The following is a 16,135-nucleotide window of genomic DNA, read 5'->3' as shown; positions in this document are numbered from 1 at the left end:
TGGGAGAGAAAAATTGTTAACCATATATCTCATAAGAATTTAGGAAACCAGAATATATAAAGAACAAAAAGACAACCCAATTAAAAAATGGGCAAAGGACATCTTCCATGAACATATACAAATGACCAATAGACATGTAAAAAGATGCTTAACATTATTGGTCATCAGAGAAATGCAGGTCAAAAGCACATAAGATACCATTCATAGTCATTAGGATGGCTATTATTAAAAAACAACAACAACCAAACCAGAAAATAATGTTGGTGAGGATACAGAACTATTGGAATATTAAGTGGCGTTGGTAATTTTTTTTTTTAACAGCCGTGTGGAAATTAGTTTGGCAGTTCCTCAGAAAGTTGAACATAGAGTGGTTTACTATATGACCTGGAAATCCCACTTCTTGTTCCCAAAAGAATTGAAAGCATGGACTCGAACAGATATTTGTACACCAGTGTCTATAATGACATTATTTGTTATAGCCAAAAGATGGAAACAACTAAGGTGTCCATCAGCAGATGAATGAATAAAAAAAATGTAGTAAACATACAATGGAATATTATTCAACTGTAAAAAGGAACGAATTTTTGATGCATGGTACAATTTCGATATACCTTGAAGACATCATGTTGAATGAAATAAGCCAGACACAAAAAAACGAATATTGTATAATCTTACTGTGATGGTTAAGTTCATGTGTCAACTTAGCTAGGTGATGGTGTCCAGTTCTTTGGTTAGTTAATCAAGCACTGGCCTGATTGTTACTCTGAGGATATTTTGGGGGCTTAAATCATCAATAAGTTGATTGCATCTGTGGCTGATTACATCTACAATCCATTGAGGAGATTTTCAAGAAAAAGTCTCATCCAATCAGTTGAAGGCTCCAAAAGGAGAAATGATGATTTCAACAGTCAGAAGAGAGAATTTCTATCCTTACTTCAGCCAGCCAGCTTCTCCTGGAGAATTAATTGAAAACCTTTATAGGAGTTCCCAACTTGTGGCGTGCTTGATGGGATTTGGACTTGCACATCCCCACAGTCGTATAAGACAGCTCTTATAAATATCTCATACTATTGACATTGTATTTTTACACACATACACACCTCCTGTTGTTTCTGTTTCTCTAGAGAACCCTGACCAATATCCTCACTGGTATGAATTACCTAGGATAAGCAAATTTCATGGAGACAGAAAGTAGATTGCAGGTTACCAGGGGCTGGGATAAGAGGAGGGGAAAGGAAGTTATTCTTCAGTGGGTGCAGTTTCTGTTTGTGGTGATGAAAAAGTTGGGGCAGTGGATATTTGTGACAGCACAGTATTTTATATGTATTTAATATTGCTCAACTGTATGAAAGTGGTTAAAACGGAAAATTTTGAGTTGTTTGTGTGATACTACAGTGAAAAGTTAAAAAATACAGAGATGCATATGAGTGGGGTAATTAACAAATCATTTTTAAAATGATATCAAATATATATTAAAATGTATTTTAATGATGTATATATATTTTAGTGACAAAATGTATTAATCTGAAAGGGCCAAAGTAATAAAATACAAAGGGATTTTTCTTGTATCTTGCCTCTTTTAATGTAACTACCTTAGAAATCATGATGAAAATTAATGTAAAAAGTAGGGGTAGAAAATATACAATAATTTATCATAAAGATGCTCATTAGATTATAGCACTGTTTGTATGCAGTGCATTAGCAACTGAGAAATTGTGTTTTATTAAAGTTCCTTCTGAAATAGCTGCAAGTTATTTTGAGATTGTTGCCTGTAGGTATAAAAAGATGAGTAGGAGATTAAAGGAAAATATGTTTTTTCATAAATGGTTATACGTCTTATTTTAATTAAAAACAAACTCATAAAGCCATTTGTGCTTTTCAACTATAGCAGAACATTCATTTCTCCTCTTTGAGGAGGATCCATGTGAATGATCTCTGGAGTCCATAAAGAACAAAACTTTGGTAGATATATAAGTGAAAAAACTCAGGAAATGAAATGTTAAGAATTTGGGGTATATTCTAACAAAGCATTTTTGAAGTGTCAAGGAAATTGAAGTCTTTACGAGACAGTTTAAATGTTTAAAAGATTATTTTGTCACAATATTTTTATCTGTTCACTTAATCTGTTTAAAATATATGAACAGATTGTCCCTTATCAGCTATCTAGAGAGAGTCTGGTCACAATGAGTCTTCCTACTTCTAGTAAAGAAAGAGTTCCACTAGGAAAATATCATACTGGTGTGAAATAGTGTTATGTCTATAAAATTTGAATAATCCCAGATGTTATAGCCTTCTTCTCCTTTTTTTTCCAAAATTGGGCTTTGTAGGTGACTTGTAAACACATTACCTTGTGCTGTCTGTTGTACCGAGTGGGGGCATGGATTCATGGTCATAATTGGTATATTTTAATATCATCTTTTCTTCCTTGATAGGTCACTGATCCAAAGCGACCTCTTTCATTTGGTGTCACACTGGGAGAACTTAGTCTGTTGGTAATGTTGGCCTTATTTAATATTTCTGTTTAAGGTATTATTTCAAGTTACAGGGTGAATTGCCTAAAATCAGCTGTAGCTACAGATGGCTATGGTAGCTAGAGCTTTCCTAGAAGCTCAAATATTTTAGTGATGCTATTATTACATTATTGTATTATATTAAAATTATTACAAAATAATATTATAATTATTTTGATGTGTCTGTTTGAATTAACTAATATCAAAATGTCAACAAGCTATTTGGAAATTCCGTTTTGAAAGAATTAAAAATTGAATCTTAAACTGGAGAAATTAGGGGAAGACAAATTTCTATAGCATTGCATACTCATCCTTGGTACAAGTAGATCGAATTTCCAAACAGCTTATTCATGTGTGTTTATATGTGCATGTATACATGTGTATATTGTGGTTTATGTAAAGTAATTCATTTTTACTAAGTATTTTATAATGTGGTTTTTTTTTTTCTTAAAGTCTTTAAAGGTAGAGAGTTGTGTATACCCAGGGTGGAAAATTTTTTTCTATTATGGGAAACTAAGTGGTAGGTAACATGTTCTGGCTTATATAGGTTAAGAATAGCTAAATTAGTTTTTTCTGTAGAAAAAAAGATGTGGTTCACTTACATACTGTTAATAAAGTTAGGGGCAGTGGACAATAAATCATACTCAGGACAAGTTTGCTTTATGATTAGTTGTATGGCGAGAACATAAATAGGGAAAGAAAAGGAAGTAAAACAGAAGCGAGGTGGACTGGCTGAAACAGAGAAAAAGAAGTACAAAGCTATATGGAAAGCTTAAGAGTGAATGATGCATCATACAGAGAAGTGGTGATTATACATCGAGTTGAAGCACAAAGCAGAGGCTATGAAGAAGAAGAGGTGGAGAAACAAAGGAAAAGGAGTCAGAGAGGCTATGTTTAATGTACTGTTTATCCTCTGCCTGTTTCTAAAATGAATTTAAAGTAGCTTTCATTAAAAAAGAGATATATTTAAGATATCTCATGTATGTTCTGAAGGGTAGAGAAATAATTGCTCCAGAAAACTTAGACTTATTGTCATAAGCAAACTTTAACTTTGAGCTTCTAGCAAAGATACAAAAAGCCATATACACCACATTTTCTAATAACAGGCATAATAGTACATATGAGTGATGTGGAGTTTTCTAAGTGTGTACTACTGTTTGAACCTTAGATTCTTCATACTGTTTTCTTTGCCTGCATTACTCTCTTCTCTTTGCTTGGTGATTGTATCTCAGTTTTTACTTACATGATTGCCTTTTCTTTCTGATCACTGCTTTACTTCCCTCTTACAATTTACCACCCCCTCTTTTATGCCTCACCCTCCATTATATTTTGTTAAAGCACCTGTAATATATTATTGTACTGATTATCATGCCAGTCTCCTTCTTCTCTCTAAACCTCATTTATTCACAGATATACTAGTGTCTGCCTGTTAATATTTTCTAATGATTAAATGAGATAGTTTATGTAAAGGCACCCTTTCTCTCTCCCTCCCTCACTTCCTTCCTTCCATCTCCCTTTCTTTCCTAAATCTTCAACTTTTCTCTCTCCCTTTCTGAGAACTTCTTCATGTAAACATTTGAATACATTCAAGTCTTTCCTTTACAACAAAATGTAAAAGCCTCTCTTTAACTTTTATGCAGGCCTGTCTAACTAATACCTTGCTTTTCCCCTCCTTTTTTCCAACCAGCCTTTCTGAGAGAATTTTTTCTATGCTTGCTGTTTTTACTTCACTGCCTTCCACTGACTCCCTATCCATTGAACTCTGACTCTACTACTCCTTTGAAACTGTTTTTTAACAAATTTATCAAAAAACCCCTTATAACTAAATAAGCTTATCTTAGTTTATCTCATGCCAGTGTTTGGCATTGCTGACCATGCTTTCCTGGAATCATGGTTGTGCTGTGGTTTTTATACTCTTCTGGATATCTTTCTACTTTACCATTATTATTATTATTATTTTTAAACATGTGAGTCTTCTTCAGTAGATTATAGAGTGTCTGTTTTATTCATACCCAGATCTTGTCACAGTTCTGATTCACAATAGCTTAACAAGTCTTTTATGTTAATGAATAAATGAACACACAGTTAACTTAGACCATCCTCAATTCTGTTTTCATTATTTCTTTGATTTTGTCATATTTATATTATAATTAAACCAGATAACTAATATTAGTTAATATTAGTGAGGTCCCTTTTCTTTCTAACTTCTTTAGCTTCAGTTTTTAAAAATTAGAGCACTATTGTGTGACATTTAGACCATGTTTCTATAATTGCTATTATTTTTTCAGACTGCAAATGAACATTGGACTCCGTGCATATTAAATGAAGCAGAAAAAAATATATACAAGGTATTATATTGTAATAAAAATTCCTTATTAGTTTACAAGGTGTAAATATTTATTTATTTTCTTGAAGAAACCTCATTAGAACAGAACGTATCATTGGAGTGTTAGTTAAAAGTCTAGGGTCTAATTTTGACGTTCTTTAATCACTTATCCTTTCTGAGATTTAGGCTTCTCACCTGTCAAATGAAGAAACTGGATAAAATCAGTATTTCCCAAATGGTATTTTATGGAGCGCTGGGTAATTGAGATATTAGATGTACTATAAAAAATACTGTCTATTGAAGTAAGATTAGTGACTAAAGTACTGAGTTAAACACATTTAGCAAAAGATAGACTTAATAAATTGTATGATAAATATGAATATATTTGCCCCATTTTTATATTATTTTTTCCTTTAGAAGTTTGAAATGGCAGTTGGATTACTGTAGAGTAGTGATCATGAGAATAATCGTTTAATATTGATTCATAATTTCAATGTCATCCTTTTCATTTTTCTTTTTTAGCTTATACGACTTGACAGTCTCAGCGCTTACTGGAATGTAAACTGCATTGTGTCTTACCAGGGAGCAAGGGGACAGATCTTGGTAATTTTAATTTTAGTGTGTATATGGAAGATCCAGTTATATACTTCATTAATTTGTTTAATGTAACAGGTCCTTAGGGACAGATTGTAAGTCATCTTTTTAACTTGTATGTTGCTAAATCAGAAGTGTGAGACACATTTTAAAAAAATCTATTATGTCTTTAAAAAAGCATTTTATTGTTCACCTTTTTGTATTGTGGTAACATATAAAACAGAATTTCCTATTTTGACTACTTTCAAGGATACAGTTCAGGGGTACTAATTACATTTAAAATGTGTCTTACCATCACCATCATCTGTTACTGAAATTTTTTCATCACCCCAAATGGAAACGCTGTACCCATTAAGTACTGAGTCCCTCATTTCCCCTACACCTATACTTCCACCCATGTCCCAGCCCCTGATAACCTGTGCCCTTTCTATCTGTCTCTATGAATTTGCATGTTCTAGTTAATTTCACGTAAGTGAAATCCTACAGTATCTGCCCTGTTGTGTCTGGCTTGTTTCACTCAACATGATATCTTCAGGGTTCATCCATGCTGTAGTATTTATCAGAACTTCATTTCTTTTTATGGCTAATATTCCATTGTTTGTGTATATACCGCATTTCGTTTATTCATTCGTTGATAGGCACTTGATTACTTCTACCTTTGTCTATTGTGAATAATGTTGCTAAGAACATTGGTGTAAGCACTTTTGTTTTTGAGGGTCTTTGTGGGATCACTCACTAGACAGTGAGAAAAGATGCTATACTATTAGATTCAAATTAATTATATATATTTTTTTCACTCATTTTGATGGCATTCTTGTTATATTGTATATTTCATATGATAATGATTAACTTAAAAGTATTGTAAAGAAAGGGTTGATGCCTTTCAGATCTAAAGAATAGATCTTTGCAAAGGTTCTAAGTATTCATGGTTATGATTTCCTAAATAGAGAAAGATTAATTCAAAACTCCAATGTGCTAAGACAATCTTAGATTTATTTACTTAGAGGAGAAAGGAAGAACAGTTGAATCTTTTGGACTGAATTAATTTCAAGGTTCTCTCTCATTTCTCAGATACTATAACAAATAGTTTGCTATTGCCTGAAAAGTGTTGTATCCTGATTCATATATCTTCATGTTAATATGTTAGTATATTTTTATATGAGGAACACAATGTTATAATGTTTCTATATATGTGATTAAAAATATGTAATATAAATATATATTTCATAATATATATATATATATAAATATATATATTAAAAATATATATCTATAAATTTTTTGGGGGGGTGCATGGTCTGGGAACCTATCCTAGGTCTCCCGCATGGAAGGCGAGCATTCTACTACTGAATTACCAGTGCACTGTACTTATATTTTTTATGTTAAACAAATGTACCTGAAAATATTGTTCAATGTGCTTTTCTTATTGGACTGCTAATTTCAAAGAGGAAAGTACAGATACAGATTTAAAAACCATATTTACCCCCTGGTTGAATACATGTGCATTTTCTTTTCCATTCTTATTTAATTCAATTTCCTGTTTAGGATCAGCTGAAAAGTGAAATTCTTACAAGTAGTAATATGTCCCCAAAGCATCAATACTGTAAGTAACGTATAAATTAATTATAATGAGTAAAGTTAATTTCATGCTATAGAAAGCATAGAATTAAATATTTTATTTTAATATACTTATTTTGATAAAGTTACTATGACAAAGAGAAAGGGGAAATAATTAATTTTATGCTTCAGTTTTATGCTACAGCATGTTTAGATTTTAACTAATCATTGAGGACTAGATCATAATATGTGCACTGCTGGAGAGTGAGAAAGGTAATGTGGCTTGGTTCATTTCCAGCAGCTAACCTCCCTTGACCTCCGTGTTTTCTTCTTACCTTATTATTATCATCTTTGTTTTAGTATTTAGTTTCTTTTTTAACAACTAAATCTCTGAACTCTTGGTATTCAGGTCACTCCTGGCATGTCACTGTTGCAATATTAGGAAAAACTGACCAACTGACCACTTTAGATATTTCTTTTTTTTTTTTTTTAAAGTCAGTAAAGTTTTATTTACAGTATTCCACATGTTGAGTTTTATTCTGCTGTTCCAAGTCACCTTAGTTCATTTAAAGCCTGAGGCAAGATTTGTCTTCAAGATAACCTCTGTTAAAAGGAATCCACAACTGTTGATACAAGAAGCAAGACAAGAAGCTTCTGTTGTCACAACTCCTTTAGTTTAGTTGGCCTTTTCTTCTCTACTTGTGAGGAGACATACTGATTGTTCCTAGTATTCTTGGAAACTAATTTCTTCAAATTATTCACTTAGAGGCCTTCAGAATCAGAGCTGGCAGATCTGCAAGGTTCTCAATTTCAGACAACCTCTTACACTTTAGATATTTCTTAAATGAGATTTTCTATGGCAGACTCACCTTTATATCTTGATTTACTTTTTAAATAGCTCTTTAACAAAGCTGCTGGTTTATTTATTTATCCCACTTGTTTTCTCCATTCTTGTTCATTGTAAAGAAGCTGTTTATTTCTTTATAATGTGTACCTTTATGATCATTCTCGGCTTTCATGCATTCCATGTTATGCTGGGTCACTATTGTTTCCTTGGTATTCTCTTATAGCTAATTACCCCTGGTTTGTTGTGTGCACTTTCTCATATATTTATATTCCTATGTATCTTATGATGACAAAGTTTTTAAATACTGCCGGGTTTTGAAAACATTTAGTTTTATTGGTTGAAAGAATTAGTTCAGAAAAATCTACAGTTTCATCCGTAGGCATTTTTCACTTGCAAATAACTTGTGTAAGTCTTTTAAAATTTCTGTGCAATCTTATGAGAATTGTAAATATCATGTCATCATAATTTATATAACTTAACATTATTCGCTGCTAAAACTTACCAAATTATTTTTTCCTATCATTTGCCACAATATACCTTTTCATACTATCTCTCAACCTCAACAATATTTTCTTTAGTTAATTTTAAGATTTTATATATGTAATAACTTACTTTGAAAATCATAAAGTGGTAAGCAATGTTTTTTTCTGGGTAATATGAATTTTATTCATGAATCTGTTGCTAAATTATGCCAGTGATTGAAACAGAAATGAATCAAATTCTACTTCCTTCCTTGTAGCAGGGAAAAAAAGCCTAATTTTATACAGTTATGTAAATAACCAAGAATAGATTGTATTTATTTTGTACATTTTTTATTTAGAAGTATAGGACTCCAGTTTTCTTCCTGGAGCTTTTCACTTTAACCAGTGAGCTTTACCATTTTTTATGCAGCTAAATAGATGCATGAATGTTTTTTGGTAATGATTTTGATATGTGTATTTTTGATAATTTTTCTTATTTTCAGAAAAACAGTGTTTCATAATTATTTACAATTGTCCATATGTAAAAGCATATAAATATATCTTATGTCTTCCCATCTGATGTAAGTTTTCCAGCCCATATCAGCCTCTGCAAAACTCTACATGAATCCTTATGCAGAAACAGAACTCAAAACACCCAAACTTGATTGGAACATAGAAGTACAAAATATTGCCGTTGAACTGACCAAGCCTCAGGTAAGATCCAGAAGGACATTTCTGTCTTTGATTAGCAGTGAATCTTGGCTGCCTTTGCCTTTAGAGAAGGTTTTCCCTTCTCCTTCAGTGCTCTGGTGTTTCTTTTGGTTCTTTATGCAGGGATTTGAATTTAAAAGAAATTAAAAAAAATTTGTTTTAAAGGAAAGCTTCAAATTTAAGAAATAGCCTATTTCATTTTGTCTGATCTTTTCCTTAATGTTTGGAGACTTTTATCAAACTGTAGTGAATGATTCTATTTCCATTTGATTCCCAATTATTGACAGAGAATTTTAATGTGCTTTTCTCTCCTCATTTTTCTTTTTGCATGGGCAGCCACCGGGAATTGAACCCAGGTCTCTGGCATGGCAGGCAAGAAGTCTGCCTGCTAAGCCACCGTGGCCCACCCTCTCCTCACTTTTAAATTGCACACACTTTTACATTAAATATTATTTCCTTAATTGTTAGAAAGTGTCTGTTGGCAGCTTTTTTTCTCCATTCACTTCTCAAGCTTGGTTATATCTCCAGGGAGTTTGAGTGGTGGACGGGAGAGATGGAAGTGAAAGTATGGCAGGACATTTGGCTAATTGAAATGAGCTTCCAACTCAGTACTGTCCAGTAAAAATATAATTTGAGTTCTGTATGTAATTTTAAATTTTCTAGTAGCTACATTAGAAAATGAAAATGAAAGGTGAAGTAAACTTTGACATTTTATTTAATCTAACATATCTAAAATAGTATCGTTCCAACAGGCAAATGTTTGAAATCTGTGCTGTATTTTATACTTAACTTTAAGTTCAGACTAACCACATTTCAAGTACTGAATAGGTATATGGGAATCCTTAGGGAGAATTGCATTAAGAAAAATTGGAGAGAAGGAGAAACTACACTTGACCCTTTCTTTCTGTTATCTACAGTCATGTTAGCTTTGTGTGTTTATTGTGTGAGTTTTCCTCCATTTTGTTGTTTATCATATCTGCAGAGTTGCTGTGTTGGTGGTAAGATGAGTGCTTAAATAGCTTTATCTTTATTTAAGCAGTAATTTTCTGGAGCAATTTGAAAATCAGTTCATAGATAGCTAGTGATACAGTGATGATCCAGAGGAAAAATATGTAATTTTATTAGAAACATATTCCATGTTAGGACAGCAGTTATAGTATCATATTTTTTTTTACATGGGCAGGCACCAGGAATCGAACCTGGGTCTCCGGCATGGCAGGCAAGAACTCTGCCTGCTGAGCCATCGTGGCCCGCCCTATAGTATCATATTTTGTTTTTTTTTTGAATTAGACATTCATTTCATATCTGAAAATAGAATGTATATTATTATTGGTGATGTGACAATTTAATTGGCAGCACTTGTTTCTTTTGTAGTGAAACCAAAAAGTAATATTCCGACTTATAATTGATGGTGTCTTCAATTTAATGAAATATAGTATATTATTGTGTTATAAGGCAATAATGATAGTTTTTGGTCAGGGAATTTGGAGTCTTACTAGACTGAAAAATAGAATAAAATTTGATATTTGTTCATGTGTGTAAATTATAATGAATAGTTTTTTTGTTTTTTATTTTGATAGTACCTAAGTATGATTGACCTTTTGGAGTCATTGGATTATATGTTTAGAAATGCCCCTTACAGGAAATTTAAGCCTTATTTGCCACTTCATACCAATAGTCGTCAGTGGTAAGTTGGAATTTGCTTTTTATGTTTTCTGAGAAACATATAATCATATCTGAGTGTTAAGAACCTTTTTAGCCATGTAATGGAGCTATTTTTTTTTAATAGAAAAGAGAGCCTTTTTGTATGTTTCATGTCACTCTTGTATAAACACAACCTCTTGTACTTTTGCTCCTAGATTAGTCCCATATTTTTAACTGAGCATTCAAGTATGTTAACATTTTTAAAGTCATATTTCCTGTTAGGCACCCACATATACTGAATATTATAGTCTTATGAGAATACTGTTAATTTTCCACAAAATGGCATTTTGTGCCTTTATAATTTTCATACATACTCTCATCCTGGAATGGTTTCCTTAAATCTCAGTTTGTTTAAGTCAGAGTTGAAATGTTATTACTGAACTCTTATAGGAAGAACATTAATAAAAACAAAAGAAATTGTTGTTGTAGAACTAAAATCTTAATGTTCTTTTCTTCCTAATTATCCTGCCTTTTTTAAGCCTCTATTTTCAAGTATTTATTAACAAAATTTTATTTGCAGGTGGAAATATGCAATTGATTCTGTCCTTGAAGTTCATATAAGAAGATATACACAAATGTGGTCGTGGAGTAATATAAAAAAGCACAGACAGTTGGTTAAGAGTTATAAAAATACCTATAAAAACAAGCTAACCCAGATTAAGGTCTCGGAAGAAATACAGAAACAAATTCAGGTATATCTTGCATATTTTGTGAAAGCGATTATTTATTTAATTATCCTTTAATAGTAATTCTTGAGATATTTATTTTAATGGAAATTTTTCTGTTTAGTTTGAACAAAAATATAATTTTAGAAAAACAAAAATGTTCTTTTTAAAAAAAGACCCCAATTTTTCTGTCTTTATTAAACAGCTTTTTTCCTCTCCTAGTATTAGATAAAATAAGATTATCATAAACTGTTTGGGGGAATATATCTAGTTTTCATAATAATATTTAGAAAATCAAAACAGAGCTATTCAAGTTAGTTTTTATTATTAGCTTGATGTATCTTTATTAGTAGCAGTCCCATATTTATATGTAGTAGTGGGTTCAAAATATCATTTATAAAAAGCAGTTTTTACTTCTTGAGATGAAAGGACTCTTATTTATTATTTACCTCCTTTTAATAGATAGAATAACTCATGCTGTATATATATTTACTTGATATCGTCTGAACAAATCCATTTCCCAGATATTCTTGCTTGCCTATACACATGTGGCAGGTTGTGAATGATAATGGTCTTACAGAAGAATTAATAATTTCATACTCTAATGAGGATTTGCTTTCTTGGAAAATTTATTTAATGTATTTTAAAAACAAAAATGTAACATTACAAAAATTAAATAAAAATTTATTTAATGTATTGTAAAAACAAAGCCAGTGTATGTTCAAATTTTTACTTACATTTTCACTAGATCACAAGTACTATTAATGGAGTAGATATACATAGAAATCATGAAAGTAAAACATTTTTTCCATCTAATTATCATTTCCTTCGTTTATAAATGTGTCTTTGTTTTATAGGACTTGGAAAAGAACCTTGATGTTTTTAACATAATTTTAGCAAGGCAACAAGCAAAAGTTGAGGTAATCATTTTTATTAGCTGATTTTGTAATTTGCATATGTTAATACCACTGTTAAACCTAAGATCAAGAAATCCAAGTTTCATATTTTAGAAAGTTGCTGAGATTTACCCAAGTGGGAACTGAGGTTGAGTTTTCGTTACTAATTCAGCCTCAGGAGAAAACAAACGAATACCGGGAAAAAGCCACTAACATAAAGAGAGAATAAAACTTTAAAAATTTTTAACAAAAATTTCACAAAACCCCTAAAAGAAAGTTAATGAAATCCATAATCCTAGCAACTTAGAGTGCTACTGTTAGCATTTGGCAAATAGACTTTCAGGTTTTTACCAGTGCATGTTTTTTCCTCCTACTTATTTATCCCCTTTTTCTCTTAGTTTCCCTTTCCTTTTTTCTTTCTTTCTATCCTCTTTTCATTTCTCCCCATCTTCCTCTCTTTTTTTCTTTTCTTTCTTTTCAAAATTGAAATCAGTCTGTTTATAATGCTTGTTAAGTGCTTATTTACCTGCCTTGGTATCTTGTGTATATTGGTCCATGTCATTTCTATTAATCTGTAACATAATTTTTTTGATAATTAAAAATATAAGCTGTAAGTAATGCAACCTATTGTAGAAAATAAGATATAGAAATAAAAAAATGGAAGCACTCATTATTATATACACTGAAAGTAACAACTAAGATACCTTACTGTATGCCCTTTTGGTTCTTTTTCTGGTTATAAATCTCCAGACATAGTTATGTTTCTAAATAGAGTTAAGTTATATGCACTAATTCATTCATTTATTTAGCAAGTACTCATTGAATGCCTATTGTACTAGCAGACTGCAGGAATCAGATGGTCTGGTTTTTAATCCCGGCATTGCTACCTACAGGTTGTGTAACCTTGAGCTATGTATTTCATCTCTCTCTTAGTTTTCTTCTCTGTAAAATGGGCTCTAATAACACCTATACCATAACTTTTTAAAAAATTTGTGGTAACATATATAAAAAATAACATTTTCCATTTTAACAACTTTCAAGCACTCAATTCATTGGTATTAATTACAGTCAAAATGTTGTGCTACCATTACAACCATCCATTACCATAACTTTCCTGTCACACCCAAAGAAGTTCTACATCCATTAAGTTTTGAGTCCCCATTCCCTCCGCCACTCTGCTGTGTCTGTTAACCTATATCTGGTAAAGATCAGCTTTCTGTGTCTCACAGTGCATATTGTAGTTATTTCATATAAGTGAAATCATGTAATAACTCTCCTTTTATGTCTGGCTTATTTTACTCAACATGTTGTTTTCACTTTTATATCTTTTTATTTATTATTATTTTTATTTTTTTTAATTGCTAGACCTTTTATTTATCTTAAATCCAAATAAATTTGTCCTAAAATAGGGTCCACTTTAATTTTGTAAAAGAAAATTCATTCCTAGAAGCAGAGATAAATCAAAGGTTTCTATTATCAAACAGCAGTAGAATTTGTACATCTAACTCAGAGAAATTTTATATCTACACATTTAAAAAAATTACTCACTGAAACAAACTCAATATAAATCATTGTAAGTTACTGCTAACAGGGCTTCTTCTCTTTTCTGAAAATGGCTTTGTTATGATAATTCTTCATTCAGTTAGGTCCCAATTATTGTTATTATTATTATTTTAAACACATACATATGTGCATATATTTTCTTCATCAAATATTTTCCAGGTCTACAGTGTGCCAGGGGAACAAAGAGATGGGTAAGACATTGGTAGCCCTGTTTGTAGGGTCCTTACCATCTCCTGCAGGGGCTAAATCAAGGGTAAGAGTTACTCTGAATAATAGTCATAGTCATTGTATTATTTGGGGTTCTCAGGGAAGCAACGAACTGGAGATATCTATAAATGTGGGATTTATAAAAGTATCTCACAACCATGGGGATGGCAGAGTCCAAAATCTGTAGGGCAGTGAGCTGCCAGCCTCTATGAAGGTCCTCACAAAACCCCCTGCAGTGGAGGGGGTGGGGGGGAGAGAGAGAGAGAGAGAGAGAGAGAGATTTTCTCTTCTGAATTTTCCTATAAAAGTCTTCAGGTGATTAGATTAAGCAGAAGGTGTTCCCCTTAGCCACTGCAGGTGTAATCAGCTGTGAATGCAACCCATGTGCTCATGATTTAAATCCACAAAATGTTCTCATGGCAGCAGATAGGCCAGTGCCTGCTTGACCAGACAACTGGGCATCATCACCTGGCCAAGCTGACACATGAATGCAACCATCACAATCTACCCCTTGTCAGCTTAGCAGCTATACACAGTACCTTAAACCATACTTTATCTCTAAATAGAAAGCATTTTTTTTTTTGCCTGAAAATACTCAACTGTCCCATGTACAAGCAGAAACTCACTAAATATCCAGAATAGAGTGCAAGTCCTTGGATAATATTCACTCTTTTTTTTAATCTTTTTATTTTTTAACTTTTTTATTATAATATAACATATACACAAAGCTACGAAATAAAAAGCAACAGTTTTCATAAAACTTTTCAACAAGTTGTTATAGGACATCTCCCAGAGTTTGTCATGGACTATATACCATCATCTCAGATTTTTCCTTCTAGCTGTTCCAGAATATAGGAGGCTAGAAGGCTTAAATATTTTTTTTTTATCACCACAATCAACTTTTTTTCTTTCTTTTTTATGAAAAAATAACACATATACAAAAAAGGAATAAATTTCCAAGCACAGTCTAACAAGTAGTTATAGAACAGATTTTAAAGTTTGGCATGAGTTACAATTCCATGATTTTTTGTTTTTTCTTCTAGCCGCTTCAAGACACTGGAGACCAAAATAAATATCAATATAATGATTCAACAGTCATACTCATTTGTTAAATCCTACCTTCTGTGTTATACTCTTTCTCTCTTTCCCATGTTATGGAAAATAGCATGTGTACAGAAAAACAGATTTCTAGGTACATTGCAGCAATTAGTTGTAGAACAGATAGCAGAGTTCGAGATGGGTTATAGTTCCGTGATTTTAGTTTTAACTTCTAGCTGCTGTAAGGTACTGAAGATGAAAAGAAATAATCAGTATAATGATTCAGCACTCATACTCATTTGTTAAACCCTGCCTTCTCTGTATAACTCCACCATCACCTTTGCTTTTCCTCCTACTTTTTAGGGATATTTGGCCTATGCCCATTCTAACTTTATGGAAGGGGCTGTTGATAATATGGGATAGGGGGACTGGGAGGTAGTTGATGTTCTGGAGAGGCTAGCTCCTCTGCATTTCAGGACTTATCTGGACCAGGAAGGAGCCCATCTGGAGTTTGTAGGCTTCTGGAAAGTTACCCTAGTGGACGAAACCTTTTTGACTCTTATTTAATGCCCTAGGTATTCTTTAGGATTGGCAGAAATGGTTTAGACTGGGGTTTGTCAAGTTATGGTCGGTAGCAATATCTAACTGAAGCTTCCATAAGAGTGACCTCCAGAGTAGCCTCTCGACTCTATTTGAACTCTGTCAGCCACTGATACCTTATTTGTTGCATTTCTTTTCCCCTTTTTGTTCAGGATGTCATTGTTGATCCCACTGTGCCAGGGCCAGGTTCATCTCTGGGAGTTATCTCCTACACTGCCAGGGAAACTTTCACCCCTGGATGTCATGTCCCACATAGCAATGGTTTCACTTGCAGAGTTGGGCTTAGAGAAAGAGAGGCTACATCTGAGCAACAAAAGAGGTCCTCTAGAGGTGACCTTTGGGCATATCTATAGGTAGAGTAAGCTTCTGTGCTATATACATAAGCTTCACAAGAGCAGCCCTCAAGATCAAGGGTTTGGCTTATTGTTTGGCATGTTCCTAATGTTTGAAACAGTA

At 32.5% G+C, this 16,135-nt stretch overlaps 1 protein-coding gene across 2 annotated transcripts in view; it reads left to right on the top strand.

Moving 5' to 3' along the window:
- The window catches only part of VPS13C (vacuolar protein sorting 13 homolog C), a 227,916-nt gene that overhangs the window by 42,789 nt on the left and 168,992 nt on the right, over positions 1 to 16,135 (top strand). For both annotated transcript variants that reach the window (XM_077128091.1, XM_077128092.1), the window contains exons 7-14: positions 2,433 to 2,492; positions 4,799 to 4,858; positions 5,359 to 5,439; positions 6,976 to 7,033; positions 8,882 to 9,009; positions 10,587 to 10,693; positions 11,231 to 11,402; positions 12,233 to 12,295. In XM_077128091.1, coding sequence (XP_076984206.1) covers positions 2,433 to 2,492; positions 4,799 to 4,858; positions 5,359 to 5,439; positions 6,976 to 7,033; positions 8,882 to 9,009; positions 10,587 to 10,693; positions 11,231 to 11,402; positions 12,233 to 12,295 — 729 coding nt within the window. The remainder of the gene's footprint in view (positions 1 to 2,432; positions 2,493 to 4,798; positions 4,859 to 5,358; positions 5,440 to 6,975; positions 7,034 to 8,881; positions 9,010 to 10,586; positions 10,694 to 11,230; positions 11,403 to 12,232; positions 12,296 to 16,135) is intronic.

Source organism: Tamandua tetradactyla, chromosome 14 (assembly GCF_023851605.1).
Source record: "Tamandua tetradactyla isolate mTamTet1 chromosome 14, mTamTet1.pri, whole genome shotgun sequence".
In the NCBI taxonomy this organism is placed as follows: Eukaryota; Metazoa; Chordata; class Mammalia; order Pilosa; family Myrmecophagidae; genus Tamandua; species Tamandua tetradactyla.
Note: the sequence above shows the minus strand (reverse complement) of the source record. Positions and strands in the feature narration are given on the sequence as shown.